The 19228-nt window shown below is 51.4% G+C and overlaps 1 protein-coding gene across 8 annotated transcripts in view; it reads left to right on the top strand.

The window, feature by feature from the left end:
* ARID1B (AT-rich interaction domain 1B) overlaps positions 1 to 19228 on the top strand; it is a 325561-nt gene that overhangs the window by 289380 nt on the left and 16953 nt on the right. For 3 of the 8 annotated variants that reach the window (XM_045572640.1, XM_045572638.1, XM_036415066.2), the window contains exons 9-13: positions 2501 to 2646; positions 7702 to 7811; positions 8475 to 8633; positions 13587 to 13796; positions 16140 to 16344. In XM_045572640.1, the coding sequence (XP_045428596.1) occupies positions 2501 to 2646; positions 7702 to 7811; positions 8475 to 8633; positions 13587 to 13796; positions 16140 to 16344 (830 nt within the window). The remainder of the gene's footprint in view (positions 1 to 2500; positions 2647 to 7701; positions 7812 to 8474; positions 8634 to 13586; positions 13797 to 16139; positions 16345 to 19228) is intronic. The other 5 variants (XM_045572644.1, XM_045572642.1, XM_045572641.1 and 2 more) reach the window with 4 other exon arrangements.

Raw genomic sequence — 19228 nt, 5'->3', positions numbered from 1 at the left:
GGACAATGAAGCCTCTTAGAGCAGGGCTGATGGGAAGCCATTGCTGTCTGCTCTTGACTTCGCCACATCCAAGTTGAGCCCCATCCTTATGAGGCTTTTGCAAGTCTTGCCTCATAAAGGTATCTCCAGCACAGAAGTTCTCCTAGCGTAGATAGAGCTGATCCTCACAGCCAATTGGCCTGGAGGTCAATTCCTCCCAGTGATACCAACAACAAACAAGGCTTAACTACAACAAGACTGTGCACACAGCCCACAAAGGGGTGCACCAAGAATGTCCACCTAAGGTAACTGGGGAGGCTGAACCACTGGGCCCTATCGGACATCTAGCACACAAAGCCACCCTATCAACACAGGGAAGCAGCCAAAATGTGGAGACAAAGAAACAGGTCACAAAGAAAGAAATGGAGGAAAGCAAATGACTGGATATAGAGTTCAAAACCACAGTTATAAAGTTTTTCAAGAATTTTCTAGAAAAGACTGATAAATTTAGCGAGACCCTGGAGGATATGAAAAGGACCAATTAGAAATGAAGCATACACTGACTGAAATAAAAAATAACATTCAGAGATCCAACAGCAGACTAAAGGATCGCAAGAATCAAGTCAAAGATTTGAAATACAAAGAAACAAAAAACACCCAACCGGAAAAGAAAAAAGAACCCAGAAATATGAAGATAGTGTAAAGGAACCTCTGGGACAACTACAAGCATACCAACATCAGAATTATGGAGGTGCCAGAAGAAGAGAGAGAGCAAAATACTGAAAACCTATTTAAAGAAATAATGAGAGAAAACTTCCCCCATCTGGTGAAAGAAATAGATTTACAAGTCCAGGAAGCTCACAGAACCCCAAACAAAAGGAATCCAAAGATGACCACACCAAGACACATCATAATTAAAATGCCAAGAGCAATAACATTAAAAGCAGCAAGAGAAAAACAATAAATTACCTACAAGGGAGCACCCATATGATTGTCAGCTTATTTCTCAAGAGAAACTATGCGAGCCAGACAGGAGTAACAAGAAATATTCAAAGTGATGAATATCAAGAACCTACAACCAAGATTACGCTACCCAGCAAAGTTATCATTCAGAATGGAAGGTCAGATAAAGAGCTTCACAGATAAGAAAAAGCTAAAGGAGTTCACCACCACCAAACCAGTATTATATGAAATGCTGAAAGATTTAAGAAGTGGAAGTGGAAGAAGAAGAAAAAGGTAAAATAAAAATAAAAATTATGAACAACAAATAAATATATATCAAACAAGTGAATCTAAAAATCAAGTGAAATAAAAATCTGATGAACAGAATAAACTTGTGAATATAATAGAATCAGGGACATAGAAAGGGAGTGGACTGACGATTCTCAGGGGGAAAAGAGTGTGAGGAGTGCAGGAAGAGACTGGACAAAAATCGAACACCTATGGATGAGGACATTGGGCGAGTGGGGTAAGGGCAGAGGGTGGAGTGGGAAACAGGTGGAGGGGAGCCGTGGGATGGGGGAGGGGCAATTGTAATATTCTGAGCAATGAAGATTAATTTTAAAAATAAAAAAACACCACAAACCAGAAGAAGAAGAAGAAAGATTTTGCCACATTTCCTCCATCTTCTTGGCAGTAATTTCCCTGGGAAAATTAAACCATCTTGCTGCTAAAACCCTCCTCTCCCTCACTCCCCCAACCCCATCACCTGTAGTTAGAGAAGTGACATTCACCTCCTTTGATCAAACAGTGCCCCTTTGCACTTTGCAGGAGTGAAGAGATGTGTCTCAGAGTGTAGACACAAAACTAACCAAACTTAAGTCACCAAAAGATAATTTCATGAATCCGTGTGCGGGGAGCGTGGCCTCAGGACTGGAGCCTGGGAGGGACGTGGACTGGAGCCTGGGATTTCCTGCTGCTGGAACTCGGGGGACGAGGGAGTCAGCATTCACTGTGGCTCTGACACAGGAGCCTGGTGTGTGGCTCACAGCCCCGGGCTTCAGAATGTCAAAGAGGGTGGAAGGGATTTTGGAAATGCTCCCTCTGATAGTCAGTAGATCAGAAATTTTAGGTCAAGGGATTTTTTTTTTTTTTTTAAATAACCCTCCCACCCTGCTCATCTGTTTTGCATTTCTTTTCCGTTTTTTTGATGGGAGGATATTAAGTAATGTTCATAAAGAGTCAGCTCTTTTCAAATGGTAGTTAATTTTACTTGCTTTTGTAATTCCTGTTATTATTTCAAGTTTCCCCTTTCTTGCTTCTATAACCCCTATATAAATCTTGACAAGCTTAAAATGTAGAATTTATTTGTGAAGTTTATATGATTTGGAATCTTAGGCAATCCATTAAATAACTACTTAGCAATAGAGTTCAGCCTCTCTCCAGAAAATACACGAGTTTAAGCCAACATGAAACACACCAGCCCGCCCCTCGCACAGGTGCCCCCTGAGAAGTGGCCCCTGGGGCCTGCGCTGCCCATGCGCGCTCAGCATACAGACGCGTGTGCTCTCTCTCCCCACAGGCAGGGCAGCTTCCCGGGCATGAACCAGAGCGGCCTCATGGCTTCCAGCTCTCCCTACAGCCAGCCCATGAACAACAGCTCGGCGCTGATGAACACGCAGGCATCGCCCTACAGCATGACGCCCAACATGGTCAACAGCTCCACAGGTAACCCCGGCGCCAGCCTAAGGCCGCCGTCCCCCCTCTCCCCCGAGGCCGCCCCGCCTCCCCTTCCGGTGAAGTGGGGGAAACACCGCTCTCTGCTGCTTGGAAACCTGCTCCGTCTACGTGACAGTTAGGATGTGAGGATTGCATGTCCTGTACATCATGTGGGCACAGCTCCGTGTCATTGGAGAGCACTTGCTGACCATACGCACTCAGGTCTTGGGGGGCATCCTGGGGTACCGGCGGCCGCGCCGTGTCCTCACTGGATGGGCGGAGGCAGATGTGAGCATCCTGCTTCAGAGGAGACGACAGGCAGAGGGTCCTTTCCTTCGGGACGCTCACCTTAAATGTCTGCACAGGAGAGTGCTCTTTGCAGGTTGTTGAGAACTTAGAGACGTGGTTAAAGAGCTGGTTTAGTATTTTCAGCATGCTTACATTTTCCAACCCACTTTATGGCCTCAGCGGCTTTCTCAGCAAATCCCATCTGATTGGTGCGGGAAGCAGACCTCGAAATGGCTAGAATGCCCAAGCCTGGGCCGGCACCCTGTCCTCAGCCTCCTCCAGCCCGGATCACCCTTCAGGACCCCTGCTCCCCCCGCGAGCCGGGTGCTGAGGAAACTCCGGGTAGCTCCCGGCCGGTTTGGTTCTCCCCGGGGAGCGAGGGCCGCCCTGGGGGTGGGAGCCGCCGTGGAGCCAGAGGTGCCCCCATGACCACCTGTACCTGCTGCTGCTCTGGCTGGTGAGAGCAGCACTGGGCTGCCTGCTGCCCATCCTGCCGGCGCCAGCCCTGGTGTTCGGGCCTCCCCCTGATGGCTCCCCTTTGAACGGTTCGGAACAGGACGCAGTAGGAAGCAGGTGAACGGGAAAGTTTGTACATAAACAGAATAGGCCTTCCAGGGGGGGGGGGGGGGGCCAGGCCGTCCTTCACCCCTGAGGTGGGGCTTTCACGTCTGCGGTGACCAGGGCACAGCTCTGAGCAGCCTGTTAGCTAGAAGCTTCCCCACTGTCCCAGGTAATGGGACTCCGGGTTGTGGCATTATGGGTTTTGTCTGGCTTGCTGAAATAAAATTACCTCAGAGCATTGAATCTACACAATAAATTCTCACCTGCTATTAGCAATCCTCATTTTTGCCTTTTTTTTTTTTTTGGACTCCAGGGCCACAAAAAAAACCAACAACAAGCAGATGGCACCGGGGCCTGCCCGGGAAGATTTATGTATTCCTAAGGAATAACCAATTTCACGGAGATTCACAGAGAGGGGTTTTCACACTATTCAGATAATTCAGTTATTTGTTATTTCATACAAAGGTAATCTCTTCCATGAAAGGCCATTTATCCTCACAGGCTTTCATACGGACTAGTAGTATATGTACTTTTTATTGCATTGTGCATTTTGAAATATTGAATTTTTAATAATTTAAACATTCATCAAAATTTTTTACACATTTATGTGATTTTATTTCTGCTTTATTAAGTCAAATGCTACCTGATAGAAAGTAATAATGCTGCACATCTGAGGAATAGTGACGATTCAGCGTTTGCTGGCATGTGGCGAGGGCCCGCATGTCCGCAGGGCTGTGGGGCTGGCTCCGGGGGAGTGGACGGCAGGCCCAGGGCAGGGAGCTCCTGCAGAGCATTCGGTCTGAAGGTGCTCACTCAGCTTTCCTAGAGATGGGCCGGCGTGGCCGGGCAGGGCAGTGGGCATGGGCAGTGGCTGGTTTCCTGGGAGGGATGCCAGTCTTGCTCAGGCTGACGGTCCCGTGGCCCGCTCAGGGGGGAGAGGGCTGTGGTGGACACGGTGGGTCCTGCCTCTCAGCTCATGGGCACCCCTCAGCCCACGTGGAGGGGCATCAGCCTCAGGGGTCCTCGGGGTGCCCTGGCCATGCTGAGCTAGACAGAGGCGTGCGCTCTCCTCAGACACTGTGTGTGTTGTCAGTAGTGTTCTTTATATAGCGGCTACATGTAAAAACAGTCCCAAATATTACAGGAGTGTGCACATACTACGCCCTTCTGGTTTTCAAAGCCGAGGAACAAAACGTTTTTGCAGAGTACACTGTGTTGTTCACCACGAAAAGAAAGAAGTGGGTGCACTTTGGCCCTGCTTCCTCTGGGAGTGGTGTGCAGCCTTGGCGGGAGACTGAGGGAGGAAGCGGGAGAGCAGGAGTGAACGTTGCAGTCACTTTTGCTCACACGACGTGTTCTCTGTGCTTTTGAGTATGTTGAGTCCCGGGGAGACAGCTGCCGGGGGTCTTGCCCGCTGACTAAGTCCTTCTGGCTCTTCTCCCGCTGGCGAAGCCGGGGGGGAGCGCGTGCGGGGTCTACAGACTCTGCTCCCGCACCGGGTCCTCTGCGGCCCTGGGGGCGGGGAGGAGGCCGGGCTGGTGTAACACGTGCCTGTGGTGGTGGTCTCTCCTCAGAAAGGGGAAGGAATGGGCCCAGGGGAGGGGGCTTTGTGCACGATTCCCTGAGAATTCTGCTACGAAGTCAGGTTAAGCATTTCACCAAGAGGATGGAAAAGCCACGTAGAGAAGACCTGGAAGGATACAATGTACTCTGTAAGGCAGGAGCACTAAACAGAACTATTGCTCTAAGTCTTTATGTGCCTCAAAATAATAAAGCAACACAATCTTTGACAGTTTCCATATTTGTGTAGCCCAGATGCCCGTTTTAAAATATATAATATTTTTTCTATCTTAAGTGAAGACGTTTGGAGAATTTCAAATCAATATATATGCTTATATTCATCTAAGACTGATTTTTCAATCCGTGTAAGTCATTATCACTAATTGCCATAGTACATATTGAGCTAGTTCCTTACGCTTCCCCATGCTTCCGTGTACATGTACACATTTAATGCGTGAAGAAGGATATTACTACTATTTTTTTTTTTTTTTACTATTTCACATAATGTGTTACAAGTGCTGACAGGACTGGCGTAGCCATTGGAGAAGCAGGGCCTGCCATCCTGCGTGGCCGTGACGTGGCCCCTTCCTCGGAAGCTGCGCGCTGACGCTCCTTCGGGCCCGCTCTGCGAATAGCTGGCGAGGACGGGGACTCGCACACATAGCCCCTCTTCCCACACTCGCCCTGCCTCCCCCTCCATTCTCTGAAGGGTCTTTCTCGATGCACAGATTTGCCAGCTCCCACCCTGCCAGACCCCAGAGGTGAGGCCGCCCGGGGCAGCGAGGACACCTCTCGTGTCATCTCTCTCAGCTGCTGCTTGGAGGTTTCACACATTCACAAAAATAACCGCGTTTTTAGCTGATCCCAATAGATTCTTCTCTGCAGCTGCATCACTTGAAAAAGCTTTTTGTTCCAGTTCTTAAAGTCGAAGCATTGAAAGTAATTTGGAAAAAAAGAAAGAAAAGCGTCCCAATTATGATTTGTGTGTGTGATGATGATTCCGGGCTGGGGGCTGCACATGGGCTTTGGAAAGCCAGCAGGAGCGGCCTCGGCGGGCCCGTGGAGGCCTCTGGGAGCTGGCCGGCTCCTGGCAGGGTGGGCTCTCTTGGCAGGACCTCCGGTGCCAACCTGCAGTGATGCCAGCGATATTAGCAAATGAGCTGCACCGAGTGTGCCAGCTAATTCGCCAGAGCCCTGCTCTCCTCTCTCTGCTGTAATTAAAACTAATTATTTTCTAAAACATAGTAATACACGAATGTGTGCGGTAATGGCTTTGTAGTGGGCAATCTGGAGCCTTTGCGGCAGCTTCCCTTCTCTTTGTGCCGTTTGGCACAGCGCGCTCCGCGGGCACTCCGCCTGGAGCCGGCCCCGCTCGCAGGATGTAGAGTGGGCCCCGTCCAGGAACCTTCAGGCTTAGCTCGCTGTGGAATGGCACTGTTTCCTGGTCTTCGCTCGCTTATCGGGCTCACAATGCTCTCCCTCTTCTTCTCCGACCCCTCGCGTGTGTGGGGGAAGGAGGGGGTGTGGGTGGGTGGGTGGGTGTGGGTGTGTGTGTGTGTGTGTGTGTGTGGGGGGGGGGGTGTGGGTGTGTGGGTGTGTGTATGTGTGTGGGGGAGGTGTGGGGGGTGGGTGTGGGGGTGTGGGGGTGTGTATGTGGGGGTGTGGGGGGGGGGGTGGGTGTGGCACCTGCAGCAGTGCTGTGTGTGGGGGGTGGGGGGTTGTGTGTGGGTGTGTGGGTGTGTGTGTGGCACTTGCAGCCATGCTGTGCAGATGGCCTCACAGCAGGTCCTGCAGGTGCTCAGCTGTCACTCGGTACCTACACTCACTCCCACTGTGGCCTCGCTCTTCCTTCAAAGAGAAAGTCAAACTCTTTTTCACTTGAAAATGTCTGTTTACAATAAATGTGTGTAAATCAGTTGCTCTTTGGTAACCTTTCATCCTGAAGCATGGATGAATTTGATTGAATTGGGAGCCAGGAAAGAGAGCAGGAGTTTTCCTGGGATCAGCAGGTTCACTGGGAGTGTGTGGGTGTCGGCTCTAGTGTCTGAGCTCTCCCCAGGCCTGCCAGATGTGCGCGATGCACCGGGCTAGGAGGAAACCAGCCAGTGCAAAATAATTAGAGTCTTTCCTTCGAAACTTACTACTTTTGGCCATTGTCTTTGAAGTCATCTCTTACGATTGTCTTCCATTATAGACTAGGCCACGTGCAATAGATGAATAAGCTTATTTCGAATGAAACACTACAATATGCCAAATGATTTTGCACTTATAGACTCTGTGAATTTAGGAAATGAAGGAAGCACTAAATCCTCTAGTCACCAGGTAAAAAACGTACACAACCAGCATTTACTTTCAACACCTGATGAGCAACTTAAAGACTGGCCTTATTAAATAATACTGCTGTACGTTGACTTTCGGTGGTTTTGATCTTGAGTAAATGATTGCTGCTTTTTTTTTTAAATGAAGGATTGCCAGAATCTCATGCTATTTAGACTTCAGAAATTACAGTTTGCGCTGAGTTACGGTTTCCTTTCCCTTTCCTTCCTTGAAGGGACAGGCCGGTGCCCCGTGCATCACGCAGTGACTTGTGTCCGCGGGCGCCCCAGTGAGGATTCACACGTATAATCCTAAACTCTTTCTCCTGTTTTCGATTAGCATCTATGGGTCTTGCAGATATGATGTCTCCTGGCGAGTCCAAGCTGCCGCTGCCTCTCAAAGCCGACGGGAAGGAAGAAGGCGCTGCGCAGCCCGAGAGCAAGGCGAAGGTACTCCCTCTCTGCACGGGGCTGCCTGCCAACCTGCACGTCCGCGTCGCTGGTGCTGCCACACCGCTTCCGTCTGCTCTCTGCATGCTTCACTGTGCACATGTCTGAGCCTCTCCCCCCCCGTCAGGGCGCGGATCTGAAAGTTACTAGTTCTACGGCACTCATCACGGCGGGGGCGGGGGCGGCGGGACAGGACCCCTGAGAGAAGTGCTCTGGGGTGGGGAGAAGGAAGACCTTGCCTGGTTTTGATTCTTGCAGCCATTTTCTCTGCCTTCAGTTTATAGCTTCCTGTTGTGGCCGCCTCAGCAACAGCAACATGTTTAATATTTTGCTTTCCTGCCTTATTTGATAAATAAGGTGAACAGCTTTTCTTTCCTTTCTTTCTTTCATACGGGGTAACCCATGCTTAACATTCCATGTGAGCGTGAAGTGAGCATGGGGGCTTATGGCCGTATCCAGCATCCGCAAACTCACCGAATTGTACTAATGAAGAATGTTGTCTTAATACCGTCTATGTGTGTGTCTGTGTGTCCGTGTGTGCGTCTCTATGTAAATATGAAAGTTCGTCTGTTAAACTGGATGTACTTTTTGTTGTTTTAAATAAAGTTTGCCCTACCTTTGTCTTTTCTTTTTCTTTTTCTTTTTTTTATTCCTCTACCACAGGATAGCTACAGCTCTCAGGGTATTTCTCAGCCCCCCACCCCAGGCAACCTGCCAGTCCCCTCCCCAATGTCCCCCAGCTCTGCTAGCATCTCCTCATTTCATGGAGATGAGAGCGATAGCATTAGCAGCCCAGGCTGGCCCAAGACTCCATCAAGCCCTGTAAGTGGCTCTGCTTTTTTGTTTTTTGTGGGTTTTTTTTTTTTTCGGGGTTTTTAGATAATTAAGTAATTCTATTTTAATGCTTGCTTATTTGCTTGTTTTATAAGACTTTTTCTTCAATACTGTATCCGTAAAAGGGGGTTCTTTATAATTGTACTAGTAACAAATGAGCAAAGTTGATGTGCATCATAGCATTTGATCAAAGTTGTGTTAGGGTCCAAGCGCCTCCCCATGGTGACCGATCCAATACCGCGCACTTGGCGCGGTTAAAATGGGAACTGCGAGCAGCCGTGGAGTCAATGGCAAGTTTGTTGTATCTGAAACATCTTACTTCAAAACTGCCTGCCTGAGAATAGAAGCGTTAGCTCGGGCCTGGCTTATGTCAGCCCGGTCCCGCCCCGGGGCCTCAGCAGGGAAGCGGTCCGTGGGCCGCCTCTTAGATGACTTGCTGTGCCTGCACTAGACTCGCTGAGATGACAACTTAGACCTGCACAGACTGCTGATAGTCCTGAAACTAGGTGTTGGTTCCATGTGATACACAAAAAACAAAAGTGATAACATATATGTAAGCCTTTATGGTCTCGTGCCCAGTGAGTCTTTTTCCTTCTAAAGAAATTAATTCTGTGCCATTAAAAGAAGAAGAATGGCACTGTGGTAACCTTTATTTTACATTCATATAAGGACTCAAAAGATCTTTTTTTAAAAACCTCAACTTGCAATCACTCGCCAGGAAGGCTTAATTAACCCGCTAATTTTTGTAAGCGGGTGGGTTGGAGAGCACAGCTCAGTCCGAGTGGGAGAGGCTCCCTGGGGCCTGGCCGCCTGGTCAGCACCCACAGGAGGCTCTGTCCCCGGCCACTCGCTGCTTCACGGGGGCGGACGGGCGGGTGGGGGTTGAAGAGTCGGTTCAGCAGATGCTTGTAGAATTCACCGGAGCTCCGGCTAACCAGCGTTCCCTTTGCAGAGGAGGGAGGGGCAGATGTTCGCTGTGACCTTCTCTGTAGACAACCAAGATGAAGGAGAAATGGGGGGAGGGAGGGAAACGTGGGGGGGGGCATGCTGGACAGGGCCGAAGGCCGGGAGGGTGCACTCCTTCGTGCCAATGTCTACGGTACTGGCTTTGAGTCTCAGAAGGCAGCCCACATGGAGGGTATTTCCCCCTCATCGACCCTGGGCTTTGTTTGTTTGTTTTAATCATAAGAAAAGTATTTTTGGCTCAGTAACACTCTCAAGTTAACAGGTAGAATTCAAATTAAAACTTTCCCAAATCATTTGCATATTGGTTCAGAGGGGAAATTTTTAGAGACTGAAAACCTTTAAAACCTTAAGATAATAAATAGCTAAGACCAATAATTGATTAAAAACAAAGACTACTGATAGACTATATTTAAAAATCCCACCTTGTTGATTTCTGAACTATAAAGAAGGGTTGAGGTATTGTATTCTTAACTTAAAAGTTCCGTACGTTCACTTTCTACATGAATATAAGAAAAAAAGCAAACTGATGTTAACCTAGTTTTCCAATTATAATGCATCGTGCTTAAAATTGCATATCACTTTCCTCTTTTTCCTAAATATTTCATGTACATTATCTCTTCCTGTGCCATCACCACTTTGAGAATTCACAAGCCACTCCTGGCTCGGGCTCGGAGATGAGGAGAGGGGGTGTTAGATGACCGCTGTGGGGAGGAAGCCCCTTTCCTGAGGGAGGCGCTCATCCAGGAAAGACCGAGGAGCTTGAAATGAAGGACCCAGTCTGCCTGTGCCGGCACGTCACGCTGGGTGTGCGGTCAGGACGTTCTGCTCTGGCCGGGAGACGTGGCTGTGCCTAGCGTTGCTCTCACCAGGGCCCTGATGAAGTCCGTCTGGTAGCAGGCCCTGCGCGGACGGAATGGTAAAGATGTCTGTGCTTTGACAGAGTGAGACCAAAAGCCAGGCCACAGCCGGCGTCTGAGCAGACGGGTCTGCGGGCCTCGGGGTGAAGTGTGTCCTCTTTGCTGAGGCTTGTTTCTCTGTCCCTTCTCTCTGTCCAGACACCTAAACTCTGGCTCTGGAAGCAGAGCCCGAGGCCGGAGAGGGGATGCTGGGCGTGGGCACGGTCCCGTCTCAGCTTCCAGTCTTACTAGGTAGTGTCCAATCCCGGAGCACCTGGCTCACAAAACCCACTTTTGGGATGTTTTATCAGCCGTTGATTCTTATCCGGATGGTGCCAGACTTTCTAGACCTTTCTTACCACGTGAGTCTCCACTCAGAGCTGTGCCCCGTGCCCTCGGTTCGGTCCCAGCGGTGCCTCCAGGACAGCAGACCCTCCTGTGGACCTTCGTGTCCAGTCGGGAGAGGAGAGGCAGACGGTGCTCCGTGCACAGGGTGTCACCAGGCGCTGCCAAGGGCAGACAGCTGCAGTGAGGGCAGCCACGGGGTCGTCCTGGCACCTGGCCTGCCCACTAGTTTTTTTAATCCTCACCTAACAATATTTTCCTGTTGCTTTAAGAGGGGGAGAGACAGAGAGAAACATCGGTGTGAGAGAACAGGCTGATTGGTTGCCTCCTGGCCAGCGAGGAGCCTGCCGCGGGGTACATCCCCTTGACTGGAATCAAAGCCAGGACCCTTCGTTCGGTTCACAGGCCGGCACTCCATCCACTGAGCCAGCCTGGCTCGGGCTAGCTTTTCATTCAGATGTGTTACGGCACCATGAAAACGTTTTTCTCAAGCTTTAGAAACTATGAAAAATAAAAATAAAATGATTAAGAATTACGCTCTTCAGTACATTTTTCTAATTTTAAGAGAACAAATTGAGATATGCAGGCATGAAACAAGTTTACTTAACAAAGCAATGTAAGGACAGTTAAAATATGCATCGTCAAGCTACTTCAGGCCTGGCTCTGGTCAGGATGACCCACTCCTGTCACTGCCCGGGTCCTGAGTGGCTTCTCCCGGGCAGAGGAGCAGCCAGAACGGCAGTTCAGTCTTAGATCCGGGTGTGCAGAGCTACTTTCACATCGAAAGATGGCTTTTATTTCTCTTTCCCTGAATCGAATCTGATGAAGTGCAAGAGGGAGGTTGGTTCTGTGTTAATTGGTTTTAGGTGAGAATGCTTTTCCTCGTGTCCTTATTTCAAATTATCTTTTATTTTAAACCACTGGATCCGAGTTTTTAGAGTATTTCCCAAAAATGAAAACACTTGGACAGTGGGATTTCGAACCCTCCGACACTTGCCCCGTTGGTGACAGCTCCCGGGTGCCAGAGAGAGAAAGCGGCATCAAACGTCAGCGAGTTCCTGGCCAAAGGTTTCTTGGCTAGAAGAGCTGGAATTCCGTTTAAAGACACAGTTTCCAGCGCGTGTGCTCCACAGCGTAGTGTGTACAAGGGCTTGCAGACAGACCAGGGACGTGTGCGTCCAGTTGTCAGCACTTCTGCAAAGTGATTTTAAGTGGCTGGCTGTTTAGCTTCAGCATCGTGTAAATTCTAAAAGATCACTGTTTTCCTGCCACTCACATTTTTTTCATTGACATCGATTCTGGCACCCGCTTCTGCATATTTGATGTAAAGATTTCGTGCCTCAATAATTCTAAAGCTGGAGGTTTACAATTTCAGTGAAAACAGCCTGTTAAAGGTTTCCTTCTCCAACAACCTTGCTCAGGTCCTCCTCTTACTGGGGGCCATGTTGCTAAGCAAGGTCACCTCAAACCTCGATGGCGGTCATGTTACTCCACCCCACAGGTTAGGATGTGTGTGAAATTACATTAGGCTTCGTGTCATGCAGAAGAGTCAAATCATTGACTATGTTGCAAATGACAACCTAGTGAACAGGAATAAATGAAGTCAGTTACTATTCCAAAGAGATCTTTATAGGGAAGTTAGAAGTGACTTTGTACAACAACCCCCAGAGTTGTAAATACTACAAGTACATGAATATTGTTACAAATATAAACATAAAGGGAAGGGAATAATGTTACAGATATAGAGACATAAAAGGAAGGGAATATTACAAATATGGAGACATGCAGGGAACTGTTGGGCTGTTTAGGACTAAAGTACCCCTTCCCCAGGTCAGGGGTCAGATGGCGGCTTCTGGTGTGCAGAAACGGCAGCTTTCAACATTTCCGTATCGAATATAGTTAGAAATTCTCAATTATGGACTGAGAATTAGAGCATTGGCTGAACCACGTGGGCATTAAGCACATGTGTATAAAAGTAGGCAAGTGTTTACCTGTAGGTTTGCCGGGATAGGAACTAGCACGTGTGTGTGATTAAGGCCTGGCTACCTAAGGCATTAACCGCCCTTCGCCTGGGCAGAGAAATTCAAGCACCTTCGCGGGGCAGCTGGTCACATGAGCCAGGAGCCTGTGGAGCTGGGACCCACGCCCTGTGACCTACCTTTATTTCCCACAAGTTCCCGTGTTTGCTCTTCCTCCATATGATTTAGCGCTTTAATGAAGACACACATTAGCCATTATTTTGACGAGGAAAGTGGTGCTCATATAGTTTTGGGGACATCTTTAAAATGCCGCGGGACAGGGGAAAAATTGTTAAAAATTGGGACTGTCCCGCCAAAAGCGGGACGATCTGGTCACCTTACTCTAAATCCATGTGAAATTTAAATTGATTGTGATCATTCTGTGAGTTAACACCCTCTCATTTTTAAAAATGACAGTGTTGTCATTAGAATCTTGCCTTCTGGGATTCAACGCTTATATCAGTAAAGTAAAAGAGGTTTTTTTAAAGTATATAAGGGGAGGGGGGAGGGTTCAGGCCTTTATTTAAAATCAAAGTAAATTCTTCGTTAAGAAATGTATAGTTTGTGCCTGAACTAGTAGCCTTCATTCCTAGTTGTGTGATAGCAGTAGTTTTTAAAATTTACTCTTCTTATACCTGGTACCTCATCACTTTTTCAAACCTCCTTCCCTGTCCCTCTGCCCACCTCTCCCCTCCCAATGCTCCTTCTGGGCCCAGAAGTCCAGCACCTCTACCACCACCGGGGAGAAGATCACCAAGGTGTACGAGCTGGGGAGCGAGCCGGAGAGGAAGCTGTGGGTGGACCGCTATCTGACCTTCATGGAGGAGAGGGGCTCCCCAGTCTCCAGCCTGCCCGCCGTGGGCAAGAAGCCGCTGGACCTGTTCCGGCTCTACGTCTGCGTCAAAGAGATCGGAGGCTTGGCCCAGGTGAATTGAATGAGTGAGTGAGTGAGTGAGTGAATGAGTGAAAGAATAAGCGAAGAGGGAGGCATTCTGGATAAGCTCTCACGGCAACCTTCTTTGACCATGTAGCCGGGTGGTCTTCTCTCGGAGAAAGAGCTAAGCCTGCGTGAGAGTCGCCTTCATGGGGACCATGCAGGGAGAGCGTCAGGACCGGGACCCTGGCTGCGCAGCCCGCTCGCAGTGTATGGACCTGGGTCCGCATCTGTAAAGGGAGACGCTTGGGCTAGGTTTTTCTCCAGGGTCCCTGACAGCCGCGGAGCTCTGTGGGATCTGCCAGGATTTCCTAGTAAATATTCCAGGAATGTCTTGTGAATGACCAAATTAATTGTCTGAATCGGGTATAAATCAGATTCTCTGCTCCCTCCGTCCAGAGCAATTTATTAAGGAAACGGAGCCATAAGACCACGCCCCTGCCCCTGATCCCGGCTGGGCCCGCGGGGAGCAGCGGTTCCGGGGCGGAGTTTCAGGGTGCAGGTCTGCCCGGGCTGACCCTTCGAGGCCTCCTGCCTGCGCGGTGCAGCTCACACTCGAGGTTGCCTTTGTCCTAAGTCGCTGCCAGTGCAGAGCTCGCCAGTCCCAAAGGCCGTCTGAGGAAACTAACAAGATGAAGAGCCGTGGTGGGGGTGGCCCTGGACCCGGAGGGTTCGCAGGCCTGGCTCCGCCTTTGAGTCACCTGGGCTCCCACCCCGGTCAGTGAAGGGAGCACCTGTGGGCCCGGTGGTCTAATCTAATACACAGGTGGCCCAGGTCACAGACAATCCAAGGGCCAGTCATCTGACCCGCGAGTCTCACCTGGTTCGGTGCTGCACACGGCGAAGTGGGGGTTGGGGGGGTGTTTGTGCAGGAGAGGCCATTGTTCTCCCTGGTGCCCCATCCCCCTCCCAGAGCCTGAGGACTACAACTGAGACAGCGTGGTGCCTGGCCTGCGCGATCACGTGGTCACTCACCTCCACGTCAGCCAGGGGAGAACAAGATGCACATGTCCCCTCCGCACGGAGACCCCTGGCCTCTCCCCTCTGCGCCTACACCTCCTGCACAGATACTTTTATTCCCCAGGATACTAAGCGCCTGGGGTCTGCCAGCGAGCCTGCTGGCCTGGCCAATGAGGGTGCTTGGATGTCGCTGTGACTCAGTGGTGGGCACTTGGCATTGTCGCTCACACCCATCTGCGTCTCTGCTGGTGACCATCCGTGTGCCTGGAGCAGCTGTGGCCGCTCAGCTCAGCTCGGGCCCAGGCAGCCTCTGCCGGTGTCTGCAGCAATGACGGCCTGCCTGTGGCCGCGGGCATTAAGCACCGAGAGCAGTGTTAGGCACTTCGTGAGCGTGTGCGGTTTATATGCACCGTTTAGTACTGAGTAAATGGATATAAAGAGCTTTGTGAGAAAGTTTGAATCCAAAACTGTAACATTTTATTAAAAACCACTTGTGCCCTTAACCTCACCCAGGCTGTGGAATCCAGGGGCACGTGAAGGCACAGTAATCCCGAGTATTTGCAGGTCTTCGTGTTTCGTTCTGGTGTTTAAACCTGCCGTAACTCTTTCCCAGTGGGAATCAGAAGGATGAAGTAAAGCCTAAAGCCTTACAGGCCACGGCGGGATTTTCCCTCTTCTGTTTGTGCCCGTCTTCCAGCCAGAGAGGAAGGAGCGGAAGCCCCAGCTGCTCCTGCCCCTCACAAGCCCCAGCTGCTGCCCGAGGCCCGGGCGGGTGAGAGCTCCAGGCCCACGCGTGTGCCGGGATTTAGGCTGGGGTGGTCTGGTCAGGGCCTGTGGACCTTTGCACCCTGTGTTGCCATTGCACAGCCCACACACAGCCCCGGGGGAGGGCGGACGCCGGGTACAGAGGCCCCACTTCCGGGAGCTCGTTGGAAGGGACACTTTTTCTTCCCAAGGCTGAAACACTTAACAGAAAATAGCTCTGTTGCTCCTTTTCAAGTTGGTTTTAGATACCTTTTTTTTTTTTAATTTTCATTAGAGGAGGGACAGGGACGAGTGTGAGGAGAGTGCGTTTGCTCAGATCCAGCCCTGGCTGCCCGCCGGCTCTGGAGGAGGGCGAGGCGCCGAGGTGCCCCAGGCCCCGTCAGCAGGTCCCTTCGTGGCTCCGCAACTGAACGTGCTGCCTTCGCACGACTGAGTGGGAGTAACGAGCATTAAAGAGACAAATGAAAAAAGTAATCCAGTGCATTAATTAATTAACTAACCATTTTAATCATTTTGTCTCCTGGCTTTGAACAAGCCACTTTGCCACAAACCGGTGACCCTGCCGTTTGGGTTTGTTTATGTGTTTGTGTTTGTTTTGGTTTTTTGCTAGGTTAATAAAAACAAGAAGTGGCGTGAGCTGGCAACCAACCTGAACGTTGGCACGTCGAGCAGCGCGGCGAGCTCCCTGAAGAAGCAGTACATCCAGTACCTGTTCGCCTTCGAGTGCAAGATCGAGCGCGGGGAGGAGCCGCCGCCCGAGGCCTTCAGCGCCGCCGAGACCAAGAAGCAGCCCAAGCTGCAGCCGCCCTCCCCCGGTGAGTGCAGCGCGGGGCCGGGGCCTCGGTGTGGTGGCTCGGAACTGGGCTGGCGTCCTTGCTGGTCCCGCTTTGAAGGCCCCTCCTTAGCTTTGCCTGGCAGTCAGACAGCCTGGCACGGAGCTGTGTGCCTTTCCTCCCGACACCGGTGGTTTTATATAGTCCCCCCCTGTCACGCCGACCCCCCCAGGGCCATGCTGGCCGTCTGCGCCCCGCAAAGTCCTCCTGAGTTTGACAGGCCTGGCAGCCAGACGGGATCTGGACGCTGTGTCCGTGCCACGGGGCAGCCCCGTTAGCTCCAACCTGCTCACCTGACTCCTCACACGGACATCCAAGTGGGTTCCTGCCCGTCTCCTGTCTAATTCACCTGCTGGTGACCGTCAGCTCTGCCAGCCCTCGTTCTGCCCGTTGGGCAGCTTGCTGGACTCCGAAGCCACTGGATCCGACAAACACAATGAGGGGGCGAGAAGAAACCGGGTCACCCCTGTTCTGGGCGGCGGCCTCTCAAGTTCAGCTCCACTGCCCCCGCGTCTGGTCCCGCCACACGCGGTGGTCCTTCCTGTCCCACCGCTCGCTCCGGGCTGGGCTCCCACACCATCGGCATGGTTCCTGCGCACTTTTCTCCACGCTTTGTCACTCGGTCTCCTGTCGGACCGGACACAGAGGTGGCCTTAAATCCGTAAGAAAACAAAGGCACGTAAAGTCTCGGTGACAGACCCAGAGTCTCGGCGACAGGGAGCGGAAAGGCCCCGCGCTCCTGCCTCTGTCGTGGGGGTGTTGGCACTAGAAGAGGTGTCTGAGCCATGGGAACAAGTGGTTTCTCCTAGCGCAGGCCCGGGCGGCAGAGCTGGCGCCTGTGGTCGCCAGGCCAGGGCTTCGCATAAAGGCTCGTGCTGAGCACCGGGTTTAGCTCCGCCGTTGCTGAGGACCAGCAGAACGCCGCCATTCGGACCCTCCCTGAGAACCCGAAGCCTTTGCCTGTGACATTGTCCCTGAAAAGCTGGAACCCAAGTTGAAGATCTCCCCGCATTATACTCACAGAATAAAGCCAGTGGCCTGTGAGCAGCTGACGCCGTCTTTCCCACATAAAGCCCAGTGGTACGCGAACCAGAGGCAATGTCTGCAAAGATCTGAAGGTGCATTTTGTTCGAGGGAAAGAGCTGGTGCCTGGGCCGTCTGCACGCGGCTTGGAGAGTGGCCTCCCGGCGCCTCGCTGCAGTGCAGGCGTCCCGCTGGGCAGGCCCTCCCGAAGGGCCGCCTTGCGGCTTCCTCCTCTAACCTGCAGTTTTATGGCAGCGTTACCGGCTCCCTGCACAGAGAGCTTGGGTTGCAGGTGTGCTTCTGATAGTCCGTCCTCCTGAGCGGCCGCTGGAGCGGAGGCAGGCAGGGGGGACGCAGGGCTCGCCCGTCATCTCAGGTGTGCTGTGCACCGCTCAGCAGACAGACAGGTGCGGGCACGGCCCCTGAGGTGGTGACTCGCATCAGTCCGTGGCCAGAGCCACGCGCTTCTGGCACCCGTGGGCCTATCCTCTCGGGCTCTGGGCTGTCACCAAGGAACTCGTCTCGGTAACGTGACCATCAGTGAAGGAAAAAGGCCATTGTCAACAACTGGCACATCAGGGTCTCACATGCGACAACATTTCCAGAAACCAAATTTCAGCCGAAATGTGTGTCTGTGAGGTCAGTTTTTCCCATGGCACATCATTGTAGTTGATTTCCTTACCTGCACATCCAGGAAAACTAGAAAATTCCTACGAAATATTCTAGATTATTTGTTTAAATCTGATGGGGATGCCCTAACCAGTTTGGCTTGGTGGATAGAGGATCAGTCTGCGGACTGAATGATCCCAGGTTCGATTCCAGTCAAGGGCATGTACCTTGGTTGTGGGCACATCCCCAGTGTGGGGGGGTACAGGAGGCAGCTGATCGATGTTTCTAACTTTCTATCCTTCTCCCTTCCTCTCTGTAAATAAATCAATAAGATATATAAAAAATAAATCAGGTGGGGAACCTTTTTGCTATCGAGGGCCTTTTGGATATATATATCATTTGCAGGCCATACAAAATTATCAACTTAAAAATGAGCCTGCTGTGCTTGGTCAGACATTTAATTAGCTCACCCCTAACGCCTTGGCAGGCCAGGTCAGATGACTTCTCGGACCCTCGGGCTAGTTCCCCGCCCCTGGCTTACATGCACACGAAGCCAGCTTACATCCTGCCTCCCGGGCTGTACTGTAGAGGCTGTACGTCAGCGGAAGGTTGGCGCCCGCTGCTCTGTCCTCTGTATTCATTGATCTGATGTGGCCGGCACGGGGCTGAAATTCAGTGCTGTCAGTCCTTCAGGTGTCACCCCTCAGGCCTCTGGGCCAGCGGCATCTCCACTGGACAGGCCTGTCTCTGGGAAAGGGTCACTCCCGATCTCTCTGCTGGTCCCACAGCTGAGAAGGCCCCGAGTGGAGCTGGACAAGGTCCGGTACAGGGGCGTCTCCGCCCAGTGGGGCTCTCGTCATAATAAAACCATAAAAGCTGCGGACTTCCAATGAGCAGCAGCCACAGCGGTTTCCTACCCAGCTGGCCAGGGCGGCTGGAAACCAGCGGGGGAGGGCGGGGGGGGGGGGGGGGGGTCAGGGGGGAGGCATGGAAGCTCCACATTCAATTAGTGAGTCTGTAACCAAAAACCCATCCATCTTTGCTGGCAGGTGGCTGGCTGCGTTTCTATTATTAGCTGACAGGTGATGTCACAAAACCTGTCACGGATCCAACTAGGGAATCCTCGGTGGAAAACAAACGAGAACGGGCTCCGGTTATAAACAAAAGTGCCCTCTGGGTGACCTCCGGTCCCTGTGGGCCTGGGACAGATCAGCTCTTCCTGCTTCTCCCCGCC

This window comes from Pipistrellus kuhlii, unplaced genomic scaffold (assembly GCF_014108245.1).
Source record: "Pipistrellus kuhlii isolate mPipKuh1 unplaced genomic scaffold, mPipKuh1.p scaffold_m20_p_5, whole genome shotgun sequence".
In the NCBI taxonomy this organism is placed as follows: domain Eukaryota; kingdom Metazoa; phylum Chordata; class Mammalia; order Chiroptera; family Vespertilionidae; genus Pipistrellus; species Pipistrellus kuhlii.
The sequence above is the reverse complement of the archived record's forward strand: the minus strand, read 5'-3'. Positions and strand labels throughout refer to the sequence as shown.